Source organism: Culex quinquefasciatus, chromosome 1, assembly GCF_015732765.1.
Source record: "Culex quinquefasciatus strain JHB chromosome 1, VPISU_Cqui_1.0_pri_paternal, whole genome shotgun sequence".
Taxonomy (NCBI): domain Eukaryota; kingdom Metazoa; phylum Arthropoda; class Insecta; order Diptera; family Culicidae; genus Culex; species Culex quinquefasciatus.
Genome location: NC_051861.1, coordinates 93,620,396 through 93,640,680, shown reverse-complemented (window position 1 = coordinate 93,640,680; position 20,285 = coordinate 93,620,396). Strand labels below are relative to the sequence as shown.

The 20,285-nt window shown below is 39.6% G+C and overlaps 3 protein-coding genes across 4 annotated transcripts in view; 1 reads left to right on the top strand and 2 right to left on the bottom strand.

Moving 5' to 3' along the window:
* LOC6053338 (beta-1,4-mannosyltransferase egh) overlaps positions 1 to 9,007 on the bottom strand; it is a 101,032-nt gene extending 92,025 nt beyond the window's left edge. For both annotated transcript variants that reach the window (XM_038252434.1, XM_038252417.1), the window contains exon 1: positions 8,042 to 9,007. The gene's annotated coding sequence lies outside the window, so the exon portion shown is untranslated. The remainder of the gene's footprint in view (positions 1 to 8,041) is intronic.
* A 4,344-nt stretch (positions 9,008 to 13,351) lies between these two features.
* On the top strand, positions 13,352 to 15,420 carry LOC6053775 (2',5'-phosphodiesterase 12). The gene is made up of 2 exons (XM_001869769.2): positions 13,352 to 14,602; positions 14,661 to 15,420. The coding sequence occupies exons 1-2, from the start codon at positions 13,392 to 13,394 to the stop codon at positions 15,346 to 15,348; spliced, it is 1,899 nt and encodes a 632-aa protein (XP_001869804.2). The 5' UTR covers positions 13,352 to 13,391; the 3' UTR covers positions 15,349 to 15,420.
* A 575-nt stretch (positions 15,421 to 15,995) lies between these two features.
* Positions 15,996 to 17,934, bottom strand: LOC6053776 (DNA primase large subunit). The gene is made up of 2 exons (XM_038249092.1): positions 17,846 to 17,934; positions 15,996 to 17,782 (listed from the first exon to the last, which is right to left on the bottom strand). The coding sequence occupies exon 2, from the start codon at positions 17,776 to 17,778 to the stop codon at positions 16,066 to 16,068; it is 1,713 nt and encodes a 570-aa protein (XP_038105020.1). The 5' UTR covers positions 17,779 to 17,782; positions 17,846 to 17,934; the 3' UTR covers positions 15,996 to 16,065.
* Positions 17,935 to 20,285: the final 2,351 nt, after the last annotated feature.

Genomic DNA, 20,285 nt, shown 5'->3' with positions numbered 1-20,285 from the left:
CTCAAAGAAGGGGGAAACCCGAAAAATGCGCAAGGTTTATTTTTACAACTTGTAGAAGACGGCCGATGCCGGTTTTTGCTACACCACAAATTGTATACTTGTAAACTGTGCATGGAGGCACTAGCTGCAAAGAATGGGTTTTGCTTGGGATAGACAGAGATCAAAGCAGTAAGGTTTCTTGTTCGGATTAGAGCGTGTGAAAATGGTCTGAGATGATCTCGTGACTTGAGAAACCATTTCCTAGAAAGTGAAATTCCTGCAGAAATTTTGAGTTCATAACTCAATAGAATTAAATCACATCCAAGATAAATTTCAATTACACTTAAAAAGCTTGTGTTAAATTGATCACATTGAACCCGTTGATCTTCAAGCGGACCAATAAAACGTTTATCGTTTCTCGTATACAAGACATCAACCGATCTCATAAAATTCCCCCAAAAGAGAACGAGAATCGCACTTGTTCTAGGAAGGGGGGAGGGTCTATTAAAATGGTAAAAATATAAACTCTCATACGTTGGTACGTTGCGTTGTTCGATCAATTCCTCCTCTAACCGGGACATTAACGATGATGATGATGATGCTACTAGGAGAATTTTATTATTTTTTGCACATTTCTGTATACAGTATAGCCTAAAGGCAGCGCCCAGTTGGCGCCCAGCAGTGCTCTATGTTCAGCATATGTGACTCTCTCGAATACACTCTTTTTCTCTAAAATGTTTTCCCCAATTAAACTCTCGTTGACAGCCATGATCTCACCCGTGTATATGCTGTGTGCTGGTACGTACTCTTTGGTTGAATATGTCACCCCAGAAAAGAACAGAGCGTAGCATAATAGTGGCCTTTTGGTGGGTATAAGAATAGTCAAAATGACAAATTGCTCGACTTTTGGCGCATCAAGCAAAGTGACGGAGCTTTGATGTGATGAAATAACAACCGCTCGGAAACAGGTGGTGTTTGAGGTGTTTTGAGCAGCGTTTCTCGCCTTTGACGGTAGAAACTTTTAGAAATAGAGTGAAGGTACGTATTTTTGGATGAATAAGTAAAGCTATAAAATGTTTTACGTCATAACTGTTTGGAAAAACTTGCTTACCTTCTTTGCTTGCATTGAATTTTGTTTTTGGAAAAATATTGATTAGGATAGAACAATTCTGGAGTTTTTTTTTAATAAAATAGGTCCAATAAACCAAATTTACAGTTTTTGCTTTTTAAGTGTTTTTTTTTTAATACCCCTGACTCAAAACGGTTTCAAAAACACCCAAAAAAGCAAAAACTGGAAATTTGGTTTATTAGACCTTTTCAAAAAAAAAACTCTAGAGATTATGAATTCTAAATTACATTGTCAAAAGGTCCTAACTGCATAGGAAACCCATGACTCATAGGTTGTTTTGAAAATTTACTCTCAAATTAAGGTATACCCCGATGGTTTGACAAAGTCTGACATTTTGTACACGGGACTCACGCTTACTATCAAACCAAGCGTTGTTGGCTTCTGTATAGAGCTTTCTAAGCCCGATCTCACGCACACTAGCTTACCATTTGTTTTTGCTGGCGGGTACAAATTTTAGCTTAAAAATCCTTCGTGTACGTACACGCAATACATGCGCACGTAGATAACTCTATAGTCTAGTTTTTTTGGCATAGTCTAATACCTCCGTCATCAGCAATGTGCACGTTCAGGTACAACTTCTTAAAAATATTTTTAACCTAAACTTATTAATACAAAGCTTAGTAGGAACTGAGAAAGTATGCTTCTATCTAAATCTAATCTAATCTAATCGAACACAAGCGCAGCCAGTCCGAAGAAAGCATCCTGGAAGAACTTGCGGTTAGATTACGCCCCTTTCTTGTCAGTATTAATATTTGCAGTACATCCGAGTTACCCCGAAAATGTATAGCAAAAATTAAAGCGACCAGGCCTACTGCGTTGCATTAACCGCAGAGACAGATTCTGTGAATGGATCACATTTCACAGAATCATCAGGGGAGGAAGGATGCGTGGACATACCGTACCAAACGCTCCGAATCAGTTAGGTGTGGTGTGTTAGTGTAAATTGGCAAATTATTATATTTTTAGGGGGAAGTGTAAATGGGAAAATTGGGGTTGGGGAAATCGGGATTGGGGAATGGAAAAGTGGGAAAGGGGTAGGAGGGTTATTGAATTTATAATATCATAATTTAGGAGAATATAATCAATTATCAAAAAATTATGGAAAGCTCTCACCAAGAAACAGTAAATCTTCAAAAACACAGCCAGGTGCACTATGGGCCATCTCCATACAAACAGGCGGCCAAAAAATTTTTTTGCTTTTTAAATGTTTTTTTCATACAAATTTGGGTAATTGTATGGTATTGAAATTATATACGTCGATTTTTATGAGTTTTCATGTTTTTCAATAGTTGATTGTTTATAATAAATAGTGTTTTCATACATTTGCAAGTGCAACAGAACTGCGTATATATTGTATTGCAAGTTTATATTATTAAATTATGGATAAGCTAATACACCCCTACTTTAAGGACACAACCCCTGTGTACTGCTGTGTGTTTCTTTTTGTGGGTCCATGCTATATAACTTGAGACCCCCCAACCTTACGGGCATAAATTTCGAAAATTTTAATTGTTAAATCAAATAACAGAAAAATTGATTTCATTCAATATATTAATTATGAAGTAAAACGATAAAATACAATCCATATTCTCACTAATCCTAATGTTCTTGTTCATGAAAATTCATTTGATTATAGAGTTTCTGACAGCTTCAGGATATGTTAAAGGTACTTTTTATGATATTTTGTACTAACCAACATAGAACTTAAATGTAGATTAGTTTCATGGATTGATCGCAGAAATTCATCATGCTAAGTCGATATTTTGCTGAATACTTTTTTCGGTATCAAACTGAGATTCTCCAGTTTCGCTTGAGAAACTTCGGTACGAATACCTTATTTTGAATAAGGTACTCAATTTTAAATGTAGGCAACAGAAAATTCCAATAAAGTCATTTGGAACTTCTTGAAACCAGGTATTGATTTTTGAAGCGACGATGCCCACGAAGTAGGTAGCAAAGCAAGTGAAATAAACGGGCGCATATGTAGATTGCAGCAAATTTTGATAAAACGTAAATGTTCAAAATGGCATATCTCCGAAAACGCAAAAAATCGCAGGCTGGAAATTTCAGCAATGTTAGATTATGATCCAATCTTTCAAGTGATCTTAGTTTCATGTTTAGCATCGGTTAGCAAAAAAAGTACTCGATTAACAAATACAAAAAAATAAGTTTTGTCAAAAAAATACTCCAGTTATTCGATGAAAGCTTCAGTTTTTGGTTTGGCAACAACATTTTATCTATTAATAGTTTCAAAGCTTATCTCATTACCTTTCCAACGATGTATAATTGTTTTTTTTTTTTTTTTGGGAGGGTGGTCCAGCCGCACATCGTTGATGTCGAAAAACTGGGCCCTCGTCCTGTCACGTCCGTCAGTAGTCTTGTCGTACATTACAGCTAGAATCAGATCTGCCAATGAATTAGTACACTTCGACCAAATAAACACTGACGCTGTATGGATCTGACTCTAGAATAAATGCACAGTTGAGTGTTATTCATAAGTCCAAAATGTTCAATTATTCATTTAAGTCCAAATATTCATTTGCTAACTACTTTGGATTGAAAATCTAAACTTTAATCTAAAATCCCCTAAACCGAATGTTCAAAAGTAAACGTTCCTTTAACTGTTGTAGTACTACTTCTATGAAAAACAATAAAAATTTATAAACTGATAAACAAATAGGATAGAAATCGCGATTTGAAAAAGAAATGACCATTTACGTCAAAAGATCCGTAGTTCCTCGATTCGCAACAATGGTCGATACAATCATAATCCGAAAACCGTTAGTTCAACAGATCAACGAATTTTGTCCGATATCATTACATTATTGATTGATCGAGACTCTATGGACAATTTGACATAAAAGAATGCCTAGTATTCTACATCAATCAAAGTTTATTGACAGCATTACTCTTACTTAACAATTGCAACTAACTTTAACATCAAATAGATTTGGAAAGGATACAGATTTAATTTAAATGCTAATGCTAAACAACAAATCAATTGTACTATCCTGAAGTCCCAACCTAAATCCCACACCCTAGTAACATTTTAGGTTTTAAGTAGGCCATAAAAGCCTATTTAGGTCGTATGAGGGTTGTCAGAACCATGATAAAACCAGTAAGTTTAAAAATGTTACTAGGGCATTGTGATAGTGAAAAAGTCACAGAAGCAGCGGTGTCTTGTGCAATTGTGATATTTTCACTATCGGAGAACTACTTAGTTCACGAAGACAGCTTATCGGTCAACGCTTAAGCCCTGGGGCTGCGGCAAAGCGAGTTCTCGTAGCATGAAGTGGTGTCCATAGTGCTTATAAAAAATAATGTATACCCAAATTTTAACTAATGCACTAGGATCAAATTATGCCCCTTGACTTAAAAATATATATATTTAAAATGGCTGAGCTATGTTAAAATTAAACAATCAGCCTTTTTTACGCAAAACGTTAGATTTTTACTCCATTTTTTGACTTTCAGCTTGCGTATCTCCGTAATGAACAAACTTAGAGCTTTGAAAATTTGGATTTTTCTTAGTTAGAATGTTTACTTTCGAGAAAAAAATACCAAAAAATATTTGGAGAAGGTCACTTTTTTGAAACTTGGCCACCCAATGTACCATAGTGAGGTGGTGGTAGTGTCCCGATAGTCTGACCCCAGGATCTTGACAGGACACAAGCCGGTCGGATGAAGTGGAAGTGTTCCTTTAGCACCGAATATCTTCACTCCCAACAAATATTTCCGGATTCGCTGGTACAAATTGCAGATCCAGGATAATTGAATCGATTCTACCACAACCTCTTGAAACGCTCAGGTAACGGCCTCCTCCTGCTTGGTTGTCCGGCCTCCAAAAAGTGTATAAATAACACTTAAGTGCTAATAACTTTTGATAGGGTTGTCAGATTCACGATTTTGGGCTCATTGGAAAGGTCTTTTCAATACCTTTCTGAAAATGTGTAACATGATAGGTTTTCTTGCAAAAACCACTCTTTTTACAATCTTCCGGACATACGTCAAAATCGTTTTTCAGCATAACTTTTGAAGTGCTTAACTAAACTTGCTGATTTTAAATAGAGACCTATGGGACCCCAAGACGGATCGAATGAGACTAATACGGTCAAAATCCGTTAATCCAGTCCGGAGATAATCGAGTGACACACATCCACACAGACATTTGCTCAGGACATGATTCTGAGTCGATATGAGCAACTCTCTACAAAATCGGCCGATTTCGACCATTTTTATTTTTTGTTTTTTTATATTTAACTCAAACTTTGTGGGGGCCTTCCCTATGACCAAATAAGCTATTTTGTGTCATTGGTTCACCCATCAGGGATGCCAGATACACAGATTTGACATTTGAGCTCGTGTCAGACATTTTTTGAGGTACACAGACTTTTTAAAAACTTCATTAAATTGTTATTTTGTTAAAATATCAATCGAAACTTATTTCGTTAGTCTTCGAATGCTTAAAAACACAATTTTTGATAGATTTCTATGACTGTAAATTGATTTATTTGAATTTTAGACAAAGACACAGACATACACAGACTTTTTCACAGACATTTTAAAAAATCATGTGGCATCCCTGTCACCCATACAAGTCTCCATACAATTTTGGCTGCTGTCCATACAAAAATGGTATGTAAATATTCAAACAGCTGTAACCATTGAGTGAATTTTCTGATCAATTTGGTGTCTTCGGCAAAGTTGTAGGTATTGTTGAGGACAATTGAGAAAAAAAAATAGGTACACGGAAAAAAAAAATTCACTAAAACTCAATTTCCCAAAATACGTATTTTTTGATTTTCGAGGTTTTTTTATATGTTTTAGGGGACTAAAATCCGCAACTTTTGAGCTATCGAGAAACATGGTCAAAAAATCTGCCGCCAAGTTATGAATTTTTGAAAAAAATGATTTTTGTAAAAAAATCCAAATTTCATGCAAAAACAAATTTGAAGTTATTTTTTAATGCAAAATTGAATTTGCAATCGAAAACTACTCTACAATTTTTTTGATAAAGGGCTTCGTTTTCAAGATATAGCCACCGAAAGTTTGATTTTAGCAAAATATGTGCAGTTTTTCGATTTTTAAAAATAGTGACTATGAGCGACCATTTCCAAAAATATTTTTTTTGAAAATTTGCTATAAAATTGTCTAAGAGACATTGAAGATTGGACCTCGGGTTGCTGAGATACAGCCGCTTTAAGAAAAAGAAACACGAAAATTGAAGTTTTCTAAGTCTCACCAAAACAACCCACCATTTTCTAATGACGATATCTCAGCAACTAATGGTCCGATTTTCAATGTTAAAATATGAAACATTCGTGAAATTTTCCGATCTTTTCGAAAAAAATATTTTGAAAAAAATAAATCAAGACTGACATTTTAAATGGGCGTAATATTCATTGTTTGGCCCTTATACTGCACATATTTTGCTAAAATCAAACTTTCGGTGGCTATATCTTGAAAACGAAGCCCTTTATCAAAAAAATTGTAGAGTAGTTTTCGATTGCAAATTCAATTTTGCATTAAAAAATAACTTCAAATTTGTTTTTGCATGAAATTTGGATTTTTTTTTCAAAAATCACTATTTTTCAAAAAATCATAACTTGGCGGCAGATTTTTTGACCATGTTTCTCGATAGCTCAAAAGTTGTGGATTTTAGTCCCCTAAAACATATCAAAAAATCTCGAAAATCAAAAAATACGTATTTTGGGAAATTGAGTTTTAGTGAAAAAAAAGTTGATAAAAAAATCTGCAAATTTTTTTTTCCGTGTACCTATTTTTTTCTCATGTCCTCAACAATACCTACAATTTTGCCGAAGACACCAAATTGATCAGAAAATTCACTCAAAAGTTACAGCTGTTTGAATATTTACATACCATTTTTGTATGGACAGCAGCCAAAATTGTATGGAGACTTGTATGGGTGAACCAATGACACAAAATAGCTTATTTGGTCACAGGGAAGGCCCCCACAAAGTTTGAGCCAAATCAAAAAATACAAATAAAATCCATTTCCGGTTTTGGTAGAGAATTGCTCATATGTATACGTGAAGGTGGGTCTACGAGGTCAAATTAAAAAGTTCATTTTTCGAGTGATTTTATAGCCTTTCCTCAGTAAGGTGAGGAAGGCAAAAGTGTACTGTTTTTCAGTTTCAGAAAATAAAGTTTTTTGTTGTTTAAAATCAAAGTCATGATAAAGCTCTAAAATGAAAAAGATCAAAAAAATTAATCTAAATTCGCCTTAAAAACACCTAAAATTTGCAAAAAAAAAAGTGTCCATGTAGTTTACAGACTGTAATTTTTTTCAATGCTGTAGAGCGAATAATTTGATTTTGAAATGAAAATAAAATACGTATAGTTTTAGGCACCTTTTTGTTGACTGACGATAAAAAATAAGTGTTTTTTGGTGTCTTCAGAAATAACTTCTGGGTTGTAACATGACCAAACTTAATTTGAACTTAATCGTAAATTACCGAAAAAGATCAATAAAAAACATGTTTAAAAACATAAAGGGTACACAGGCTTCAATGATAGTCTATGATTCACATTAAATAAATCAATGCATCGATAGTGAATCCTGCCGTTATATAACAATATGCCAGAAGATTCCAATTCACGCGTTGGCGTTTAAGCTTCGACTTGACGACTTGTAGACCTTGCAAATGAGCCAGGACTTCGAATTTGATGTTCAGTATGTGCTTCTGCATAAAATTAAACATTTAATGAGAAAAATAAGGTAAATATAAGCCGCAAACACTTAAATGCTCAAATTTTTTATAAGCAGTTTTAAACGACAAGACAAAACAATTGTACAAAACAAATTCAGAACTCAAATTTAATAGAATCCAGTATCGAAATATTACAATTGAATAATGGGAAAATTAATTAAAAATCCATATGTAAAATATTAATTTAAAATCCAACACTCACCATCAATTACTCCGGTTCAATTCTCTCGATAGACCAATCAAAACTTCTGGCCACGGCGTGCGAATTACTCCGTGCAACAACTTTCGTCACTATTCGCACAACTCAGCGCCACTTCTTCTTCTCTACACACTTCAGAGATCACCACCAGCAGCAGCGAAAAAGATGCTTTATTTTTATCTTTTGCAACGTTGACCTTTTCGATTGGCCGCCGTATTTCTTGCTTCGCTTGCGGAACCTGCTATAAATCACTACTTTGCACACCAATCGGGGAACCACTTTTTCCCTCCACTCCCTCGGAACCGATGATGCACTTGTTTCCCTCAGGAATTTTGATCTTTGGAAATTGCACTTGAAGCTTGCCGTTTCCAAGTTTAAAAATACCTTTCACCCAGTTTGCTTTTAGAACCACGACCGACTGGGACGATTCCCGGAAGACCGCTCCCTCGATTCTGGGTCGATTGACCTGGCGTTGACAGCACCGCAAAATCAACGATCCGCTGCTGCCATCCCGCTCTCGTTGTGCAAAACGGATCGATAAAATTTTCCTCCTCCTGCTGCTACCTGGCGCTGCGGCCTCCTACTTCCGCCTTCCGGAACTCCGAGCGGTGATAACTGGTGAAGCTGCTCCGGTCGATTCTCCCACCTCCGAAATCCCACAGTTGTATCCCACAACCGCCTCTCGGCCGGAACCTGCTACGGACGCCACGGAACGGACGCACCCACCCAAAAGACGACGACGACGCCCGCGAGAAGGAGGAGGAACAGAAACACCGCCGCGCGCACTCGACACACTCACAAAACTGACGGCGATGGTTCAAGAGAGTTTAGTGACAGCTACTTGCGGGACACACACCAAAGCACGCGCGCACACAAATACAGCGAAACGGGGCGCGGCGGAAGATTTCGGACGGGAAAGAAGCTCCTCCGCGAACTAATCGGACCAGTAATCGGACGACGACGGAACGGATTCACAAACACAACGGTAAATAAAACGATTTTTGACAGATCTCGACGTCGAGAGAAACGTCACCATGGATGACAGCTGTTGCGCAGATAAATTAAATTTTCTTTTCGAGTTTTGTTCGATTGCAGACATTTTACCTCATAGAACAGTTGTATGCGCATTAGGTGTCCAGAATCGATTCTGATCATTTCCTGGTATACACTCAAACCCCGATGGTTTGACATCTTGTTTGACATTAACAGTTACTGTTGTCAAACGAACGGGGTCACGTTTTAATTTGACACCCCTTTTACACGGAGTTCACACACTACCAAACGTTTGTTTTGATAGTGAACGTGCCCAGTCACGACGTTCTAGCAGGATTCTAGCAGAGTTCTTACAGAGTTGGATATTCTTAGAGCATTCTAGCAGGAATGTTCTATCGTTCTAGCAGGATTCTGACAGAACCAGCTCTGCTAGAATATTTCGTGACTGGGTGAGCGCTGTGTAAAAAGTGACAGTTTGTCACTTTTTAGTTTGACTTTGACCAACCAACGGGGTACAAACCGAGGTACAAACTAAAAAAGTGTCAAACGAAAAAGTGACCAACCACCGGGGGTTGAGTGTAGTACGGTATGCAGATCGGAAGGAACGCGGTCAAGAAATGTTGCGTGTTCTTTACGTGACCAACATTTCAAAAAGCATCATGGACAAACCGTGCGTTTTGAGAAAAACGCATTTGAATTTTGAGCATCATTTTTTAATTTCCTTTTTAATAGAAAAGCAAAAAAAAATGTTCTAATGATAACAAACGATGAAAAACGTTGCCTTTATTAATAATTGATCATCCGTATTCCATAAAACATAATTCATGTCATTATATTTCAGAAAAACAAACATAACTCCTTTTGAAATCACCAACGCCTATATCACCCTTTGTTATAATTCGTTTTTCTTCGCCGAATGTACATGGCGCCTTTTGCAAGTGATAGGGAAAGTTTATTTTTATGATTCGCTTTTCGTCGGCAAATGTACATGGCGTCTTTTTCATGATGCTTTTTTTTTCGTCACGAGGTTCATGTAGTCTTTTATTTAACAGGTTGACAGGGCTATATAAACAGTTACTGCAGATGCCAGACATTTTGTTCATGTTATTTTATTTAAAATCATTATTAAACAGACTTTACTTAAGTAACTTTTGCTCATTTTTGGTGGAGAGGTAGCTTATTAGGAGTACTTTCAGAATATGCAATAATCCAGAAAGTGTAAAAATGTACATGATGCCTTTTGAAATGTTGCCGTCGAAATAAATAAATAAACAGCCTGTCATAGCAACGGATATCTTCGTCATAACTGTGAAGAAAAATCACTGCGATGAAAAAATACTGTGATGAAAATAATTGCGCAGACTCTTGTAAAGTGCAAAATGCGCAATATTTATTTCTTTTTTTATTTAGAATTTCCAATTTTCGGACAATAAATTTGTTGAAATTTCCTTTATTTTTTTTTTTTTTTTTGTCGTTTGAAATTAATGAGCTGTCTGTTTTTCTATATTTTCTAATTTTTGTTTTTTTTTTTAATTTTTGTTTTTGATTTGAGTTGCTTTGGAGAATTTGAACGGTGCGGGTCGCGGTCAACACGCCGGATTTTCGTTGCCGATTCCGTCATTGTTTTCCCCCCGATTGTGTGTGTATTTCGACCCGGACGATTTCGCGATATTTGACAGTTGCTTTGGAGAATTTGAACGGTGCGGGTCGCGGTCAACACGCCGGATTTTCGTTGCCGATTCCGTCATTGTTTTCCCCCGATTGTGTGTGTATTTCGACCCGGACGATTTCGCGATGTTTGACAGTTGCTTTGGAGAATTTGAACGGTGCGGGTCGCGGTCAACACGCCGGATTTTCGTTGCCGATTCTGTCATTGTTTTCCCCCCGATTGTGTGTGTATTTCGACCCGGACGATTTCGCGATATTTGACAGTTGCTTTGGAGAATTTGAACGGTGCGGGTCGCGGTCAACACGCCGGATTTTCGTTGCCGATTCCGTCATTGTTTCCGAGGATTTTCAATATTATTATATCGAATACAAAATTATTAAAACGTTTATAATAATTACTCGCATTAGGTTTTACGCCGACTCGGTTTTGAGGTTAGAAATTTGACAGCTTGGCTGCACTGTTTACAAGGAACCGCGCGTCAAACGCCACTTTCCGTTTCTGTTACTTTTCAGCAGGGTTGCGAATGAGCGAGCGCTCACGGAAAGCTTGCTCGCTCCAGCTGGAGCGTGAGTTTTTATCAGGTAGCTCGTGCTCGCTCACGCTCACCGGAGCGTTTTGCGCTCACGTGAGCCGGTGAGCCAAAGTAGGTACACTCAAACCCCGATGGTTTGACACCAACTGTTGTCAAACGAACGGGGTCACGTTTTAGTTTGACACCCCTTTTACACGGGGTTTACACACACTACCAAACGTTTGTTTTGATAGTGTGCGTGAGCGCCGTGTAAAAAGTGACAGTTCGTCACTTTTTAGTTTGACTTTGACCAACCAACGGGGTACAAACTAAAAAAGTGTCAAACGAAAAAGTGACCAACCACCGGGGGTTGAGTGTAGTTGTTTTTTCCTGTTGAAGCATCTGCCTGTTTGAAACAAAGTTTCTAGAACTATCTCAGCACAGGCAGCAAAAACAAACAAGAAAGTGGTCGAACAAACAAAAGTAGGCAATGAAACGGATTTGATCAGTGAACCGAAATTTACGTTCTATTTAAAATCTAGACATTTTTCGAACAAGGAACAAAAAACTAAATTCATAATGTAAACATTCATTTACGTGAAGAGATGAACTGTTTGTTCACAAATCAAATCCATATTGGACCATATTGTATTGTTGTTATGTACAAAAATATTGTCAATTTATGTATATTTTATTTATTTTTAAATAATCTTTTAAACAGTTACAATCATCCATGTTCAAAAAATCAACTAACTTGTAATTGAATATTTTCAGAGGTTTGGTTGCGAAAGTAATAAATCCACTTGTTGGAAGAAGAAACAACCTTTTCGTGGTGAAAAATATTGACAATTTATTTGATTTGAGTTAAAAGGGTTATTTCAACCCTTAGGAATTTTGAGGCATATATTTAAAAATAGAACTGTTTCAAAAATATTACCCTTTTTCTAAAATGTTTGCCAAATAAAGACTAACCTTATAGAAATGATTAGCCGTTTCTAATCACTGAATCACTGAAAGATTTAATAAACGGAACAACTTTTTTTTAATGGTAGCTCATTATGACCCGCAATCTGGAAACAGTACATAAAAACAGTTTAATGTTATATTTTAATCAACCAAGCATTTAAACTTGAATCGAACTTACCAAAGCATAAATCCTCTTGAATCCATTCATTGTTTTGTAAGTTTTTCTAAGGTTTCAAAAAAAAAATCAAATTATTCGCTCTACAGCATTGCCTTGGCGTTCTCGATTACGAGATTCCTACTCCTACTCTAAGGTTAACAGGCCCTTTTATTTAGGCGTCTATACCCCTCCGCCCTCTGCTACAATAAGGCCTTTAAATTCTAAAATATTTATACATTCGACTGTAAGTCTAAAAATATTTGACCCTTGCGAATCCAACCTTTTATTTAAAAACATGATTGATGAAAATAAGCTATTCCAATTCATATATCATAAAATTTGTTCACAAAGTCATATTTCCACAGCCCTACTGCACCTTACGCAAAAAATCCATCTAGAATTAAAAAAACTTTCTCAAAAACGTTAAATGATTAGCGACACGTCCAAAATGAGCGCTCCGTGAGCGAAATATGAGCGCGAGCGCGAGCGTGGAGCAAACGCGAGCTGAAAAAATCGGAGCAAACGTGAGCGCGGGCAAACGTGAGCTAGCTCGCGCAGCGCTCCTCCTCACGAATGAGCGAAAAGTGAGCGCTCATGAGCGCGTGAGGAACGCAACACTGCTTTTCAGCTGCGTACCGCTTAAGAAAAATCTTTTCGTGACCCTTTCCTTGACCGTTTCTTGGGCGTGTTTTTATATGGATTTTTGCGTTCCTTCCGATCTGCGTATCAGCAAACATGGCCGCCAAATGGCCCATCGGGAATGTTGCTGAATGATGCTTTTCAGAGCCTTAAATTATTTCAGCGTTGGATCGATAGACCTGTTGCTGATAAAGTAAAGTAAGTAGAGGACCTGTTGAAATAAAATTCTATAGATTTGCATGGACCTTATAAAAAAATCTGTTTTGCTAAAACTTAAATAAAAAAAAATTAAAAAAAAACGTTTTTGCAGAGAACTGAACATTGTAAATATTTTGACAGTTCTGTTACCCCTCACTCTCGCTTTGTTTTGATTATTAACGTTCGCGAACTGTCACCTGCGCTGTGAGGCCAACTCGTAATGTTTCTTTTAGTGCCTAGTTTAGGCATTCGCAGCATCATCAGCTACAGGAACCTCCCTCTTCGGAACACCCGACTCGGCTCAGATCAGCTGATCAGTCGCCACAGCTCGAACTTTGCCGTCCGCCACCGGTACAGGATGCACATCGCTTACTTCCGCCAGCTGCCCAACGAGGAGCAGTGCGCGATCAGCTTCCGGGTAGCGAGCGAGCGGTACCGAATCGACAAGGTGTTCAACTTTAGCCGGAACGTAACGGAGAATGTGGACGCGAGTTTGGAGCGGATGCGGGCCAACATCGAGAAGGAGGTGCGGAAAAAGGGAGCTGCTGGGAAGGGTGCGAAGAAAAAGGGGAAGGCAGCGCCGGTAGAAGGTGCTGGGGAGGGACTCGGGGAAGCGTTGCCGGATGTCCGGGTGAGATTCTTTGACGTTGAGAAGAATGAGGATGTGAGGGATGTGGCGTTTGCGGAGTTGCTGAGTAAGGTGCGGGACGAGCGGGAGATTTTGCTGAAGGTGCTGGATGACGACTTCCGGATCGATTTGAACTCGCCGACCGTGCTGGCGGTCAGTTTACCTCAGTCGATTCTGGCGGGGTTCTTCGTGTATCCGTCCAAGTTGGAGATGGTGTTTATGGATAAGGAGCGGTCGGAGTTCCTGTGGTATCGAGGAAAGATGCCAAAGTCGAACAATGCCCAGCAGATTGAGTGGGTTCTGGCGGGGACCGGATATTCGTATATGGCTAAACCGGAAGACGTGGGACACCACTTGAAGTTCAGTTGTGTGCCTAAGAACGAGCTGAAGGCTGGTCCTTTGACGGAGGTCATTTCTGGAACACAAGTGCAGGCAGGTCCGGGTCAGTGTCCATTTGAGGTTCGTCACCTGTTCACGCAGAACAAACTGACCAACCAGTACCAGTTTCGAGTGGTGACGTATAACATTCTGGCCGATCTGTACGCCGACAGCGACTACAGCCGAACGGAACTGTTTGGATATTGTCCAAACTACGCGTTGCACATTGACTACCGGAAGCAGCTTTTCATCAAGGAAATTCTCGGCTATAACGCGGACATTGTCTGCCTGCAGGAAGTTGACGGGAAGGTGTACGACCTGGACCTGCTACCGGTGTTCAAGGTGAAGAACTTTGACGGCCACTACAAGGCCAAGGGCAAAACGGCCGAAGGACTGGCCACATTCTTCGACTGCAATAGATTTGAGTAAGTTTAGCATGATATTCTAGCTGACCCAACAAAACTAACCGTTGATTCTTTGCAGAGTCCTCGATCGGCAGGGCATCACGTTCGGCGAGAACCTGGAAACGCTGGACCCCTTCCAAGACCTGTGGAACCAGATCAAATCAAACGAAAAGCTCGCGAGTCGAATCAAAGACCGTTCCACCGCCATCCAGGCGACCTTGCTGCGTTCGCGCCAAAACCCCGCCAAACATCTGCTCGTAGCCAACACACACTTTTACTTCCACCCAGATGCCGACCACATCCGCCTGCTCCAGGGAGGGCTCTCGATGCTGTACGTGCGGTATCTGTACGAGCGGTTCGAGTCCCAGTACGGCCTGGACCGGAACCACTTTGCGATTGTGTTCTGCGGCGACTTTAACAGCACTCCCGAGTGTGGAATGTTCCGCCTTATGACGCAGCGCTTCGTCGGCACGGAAATGGCCGATTGGCAGAGCAACGAGGAGGAAGCGGTCCGCGGGGTCAGCCTGGCGCAACCATTTCCCTTCCAGTCGGCGTGCGGAACGCCCAAGTACACCAACTTTACGGTGGGCTTCAAGGCGTGCATCGATTACATCTACTACCAGTGTGACGCACTGCGGGTGAACGACGTGGTGCCGCTGCCCAGTGAGGACGAACTGGCCGCGTACGATGCGATTCCGTCGCCGGTTTTCCCGTCGGACCACGTGGCGCTGGTGGCCAGCCTGGAGTGGAACCACAAGTCGGGATGATAGGATGGTGGCCGTGTTGTGTATAGAAGGACGTTGAGCATGATAAATAATAATCAAAAGTGTATAGTAAAACTGGCGTTTGTTTTCAGTCGATTGCGTGTAGCGGCGCCACGCGGTTGCTCTGCAGGATTGTTCCTGTTTTTGACGTCCTTTTTTCTCGTTAGCCTTCCTTTAACATCGTTGATCGGAAGGCATCGGTTGTGTTCGTCGAAGTTAATGTGTTATAAAATAACATGTAAATGAAGTCCTCCCTGCATCATCGCTGATCGGAAGGCACGTCGACGAAAAATTTCTATTGATTCGCGAATGAAAAGCGTTACGCCTGACCTCATAGAGCTATGTACGTGCGGATGAATTGCGCGTACGTATACGAAATAAAGTGAGGTTAAATTTTGTCCGCCCAGCAAAATCACATGTTGCGCTAGTGTGCGTACATGAAACGTAATAATGCTCTATACCCATCTATTAACACCCCAAAAAATCACGTGAAACTTTGTCGGAGATTGAGCGTTCTCTATCACTCGAGTATCGGACTAACATTCCCATCCCGCTGACGCTACCATCGGTCGTAGCCGGCGCCGGTATTGATCGGCATCTACCATGCCACGTAAAGGCTTTCTTTCCAATGTTCAACAACCGCAGACGCGTGATATACAAAACATTTTTAATGAGGATCCTACGAATGTTAATTCCAGCCAAAAACAACTCACCCAATCCCTACTCGGTCTCCATCTGGCTCACATCGAAGTCCTCATCGTCCTCCCAGTGCAGCGCTGCCGCCACCACGCCGTTCAACGGCTTTATTCCCTCCAGCTCCAACTTCTCCGGAACGTGACCATTCTGCTGCTTGATCGGCTTCGTCTCCACCCCCGACTCCTTGGTCTCCATCAGCTGCCACAGCTCGTCGTCGTCGTCCTCGTTCAGCGCTTCCGTGTCCTGCGTGTCCAGCATCGTTTCGTCCTGCTGACTGGCTGTGCCGTTGTGGTTCACCGGTCGTCGACTCGGCGTTGGTTTCGGTTTGGCGGGTGCCGCGCGCGCTCCCATTTTGATCTGGCTGAGCTCGAAGTACTGGTTCGGATGGTTGATGCCTTCCTCGAGGGGGAGACCGTGTGACACTTCAAAGTACTTGCTGCAGGCGACCTGGTAGTGGCCCTTGCTCACGAAGCCGGCGATTTCTTCCGCGTGAGCTGCCCCCAGACCGTACGAGCCCAGTTTGGTTTGAAGCACGGACGGGTCCCAGATTTTGAACGGGCAGCCGTGCGTATCTGTCGGTCCCACGCTGGACATGATGATCTTCATACAGGAGTACGGAGTGTAGTTGACGCGGGAACCTTCCTTGCCGTAGTTGTGCCGAATGTTGTACGCGTAATCCTTCTCGAACTTGTCCAACGCAACCGTACCACGAGTGAACTCCTCGCGCCAGAAGCGAAGCGAGTCCTCCAGCGTAACGCCGATTCCCTTCAGGAACAGTCCGTACTGCATACGACCACCATGTCTGTGGTGATGGGTCGACCTCAGCGTGTCGTGGCACATTCGCATACACAACGGGAACGACTTCTTCGACAGCTGGTCCAAACTCTCGATCGGGACTTCGCCATTCTTCGCGATCGTATAGTCCTTGCCCGTGTACGACGTGTGCAGCCCCTTCAACAGCGACGCGAACCGCTCGTCATTCTCCAACTCTGGCAACAGCCTTAAATGTGCCTGCAGACCTTCCTCCAGCAACTCCTGGTGCTTGTTCCCAATAACCGACACGAAATCTCCCGCGCTAACGTACGCGTACCCTTCCTTCAGATAGCACCGCTGGCCACGGACCAAATCCAGCACGTCCGTAAACGGAACCTTGTAAAAGTCCATCGTATCGATCTGGGAAACCGTCTGATACCCGGTACTATCGTATAACCCCTCCTTCACCTCGGCACGCTCATCCGCCGTCAGCGGTGTGTAATCCATGTCAAACTCCTCGATAAAGTCGGCCACGTCCTGCGAGGACAGACCGGAGAACTTGAGCCGAAACAGCTCCATCTCGCGCGTGACAAACCATCTGCGAAGCTCCTCCGACCGACAGTACGCGAACCGCAGTATAAAGTGCGACACGTAGTCCCTCCGACGGGCCTCCATGTCCAGGTCGGTGTTTCGGTTTCCCGTGCAGAGCCGCGCGTACGCCTTCAGCTCGGCGTGGTTCATCTCGTTCAGGATCGACTCGCGGCCCTCGTCCGAGCCTATTTTGACGTTCTTGGCTGTGGCTTGTTCCAAGATGCGCAGCAGCTTGAGTCGCTCCAGCGCGAGCGTTTCAAAGTCCTCGATGGCCAGGTCCACCATCGGAGGCAGCAGGTACAGGGCAACGTTGTGGCAAATCAGCCCTTCCAGAGCGGCATCTTCATTGAATTCGTCCTCCAAGCGCAACCGACTGCGACGCGAGAACTCCATTACGCTGGATATTTACAATTAATAATGTCTTCAATCTTATTTTCAACTTTTGCGGGATAAATCGAACCTGTACAATTTCCAAACTTCACAAACGAATCAAAAACTTGGCGCGAAAACAGAAGATTCAAAACTGTTATTGACATTCCGACGACGGACGGACGGTTAACTGCCCAGCGGTTTGAAATAGTGAAGAATTGACGATGTAAAGGTGTGGGCTCGGTGAGGCCGGTATGCATCCTTTAAATATCGAGAAATTAAGAGTGCAACATGAAGTTAAACTTTCTGTTGTGAAGTTTTTCATAAAATTTGCGAAAGTTGTTCATGTTACCGGCTCACGTCTCTCTTTTTAATTTCTCGATAAATATGCAAAGCCACGGTGTGTTTCGTAGAACAGGAGGAGTCGGCCATTGGCTGATTCGTTAAGGGTACACTCAAACCCCGATGGTTTGACACCAACTGTTGTCAAACGAACGGAGTCACTTTTTAGTTTGACACTCCTTTTACACAGAGATCACTCACACTACCAAACGTTTGTTTTGATAGTGTGTGTTCGTCACTTTTTAGTTTGACTTTGACCAACCAACGGGGTACAAACAAAAAAAGTGTCAAACGAAAAAGTGACCAAGTAGTGTAGTCATTTTTTCGTGGCTGCCTCCGATTATGTCGCCTCTCGTCATCCTTCTCTTCCGTCGGATTTTTCTCCTCGCCGCCGTGAAATTAACTTTTCACACGTGTCCAAAAACTGGATGTAAATCTGCTTAAATGCAACGCTTGCAGCATTTTCTCCTCGATGATCTCGACCCAGTCCTTCAATCACTCACCCGAGCTACCACCATCGAATGCAACCGGTACAAATTCACATCCCGACCTCCAATCTTCGGAAACTGTATAAAAGACGTCCTACAAAAACAAACAAAATCAATCACAAATTCCTCAAAACACCCATGCTTCCTTCTTACCATCTCCGGTCGTGAATAAGCTGCAGGTCCTGCAGAAAGCTGGCCCCTTGTGCAAAAGGTCATTCCTGGATTTTTTTTTTTTTTGAAAGGGTTCCTATAAACCAAATTTTTATTTTTTTATTTTTTTGTGTTTTTAGAACCGCCTTGTGTCTCAGGGGTATTCAAAAACACTTAAACAGCAAAAAATGAAAATTTGGTATATATATATATATATATCCTATAGGACCTTTTTGAAGAAAAAAAAACTCAAGATTTTGTCTTTTTAAAACGAATAAGTGCATCTCCAGCGCTGGGTGCAAACATCGAAGCAAAGCTAATTTGCACCCGACGTCAACCCCATCGCGGTACCTGTTTCGGTAGCAAATTTGCTCTCAGTTCTTCGGGATTTCACTTTGCTACCCGGTATTCAGTCTGTTTGCTACCGCTTCAAATAGAATTATGCACGGAAAAATCGAATCAAGCACGGAAAAAAAAATAAAAAAATTAAAAAAAAATAAAAAAAACCAAAAATTTCAAAAAATTTCAAAAATTTCAAAAATTTCAAAAATTTCAAAAATTTTAAAAATTTCAAAAATTTCAAAAATTTCAAAATTTCAAAATTTCAAAATTTCAAAATTTCAAAAATTTTAAAATTTAAAATTTCAAAATTTCAAAATTTCAAAATTTCAAAATTTAAAATTTCAAAAATTTCAAACATTTCAAAATTTCAAAATTTCAAAATTTCAAAATTTCAAAATTTCAAAATTAAAAATTTCAAAATTTCAAAATTTCAAAATTTCAAAAATTTCAAAAATTTCAAAAATTTCAAAAATTTCAAAAATTTCAAAAATTTCAAAAATTTCAAAAATTTCAAAAATTTCAACAATTTCAAAAATTTCAAAAATTTCAAAAATTTCAAAAGTTTCAAAAATTTTGAAAAATTTCAAAAATTTTAAAAATTTCAAAAATTTCAAAAATTTCAAAAATTTCAAAAATTTCAAAAATTTCAAAAGTTTCAAAAATTTCAAAAATTTTAAAAGTTTCAAAAGTTTCAAAAATTTCAAAAATTTCAAAAATTTCAAAAATTTCAAAAATTTCAAAATTTCAAAATTTCAAAATTTCAAAATTTCAAAATTTCAAAATTTCAAAATTTCAAAATTTCAAAAATTCAAAATTTCAAAATTTCAAAATTTCAAAATTTAAAAATTTAAAAATTTCAAAATTTCAAAAATTTAAAATTTAAAATTCAAAATTTCAAAATTTTAAAAATTTCAAAATCTCAAAATTTCAAAATTTCAAAATTTCAAAATTTCAAAATTTCAAAATTTCAAAATTTCAAAATTTAAAATTTCAAAATTTCAAAATTTCAAAATTTCAAAAATTCAAAATTTCAAAATTTCAAAATTTCAAAATTTCAAAATTTCAAAATTTCAAAATTTCAAAATTTCAAAATTTCAAAATTTCAAAATTTTAACAATTTCAAAATTTCAAAATTCAAAATTCAAAAATTCAAAATTTCAAAATTTCAAAATTTCTAAAATTTCAAAATTTCAAAATTTCAAAATTTCA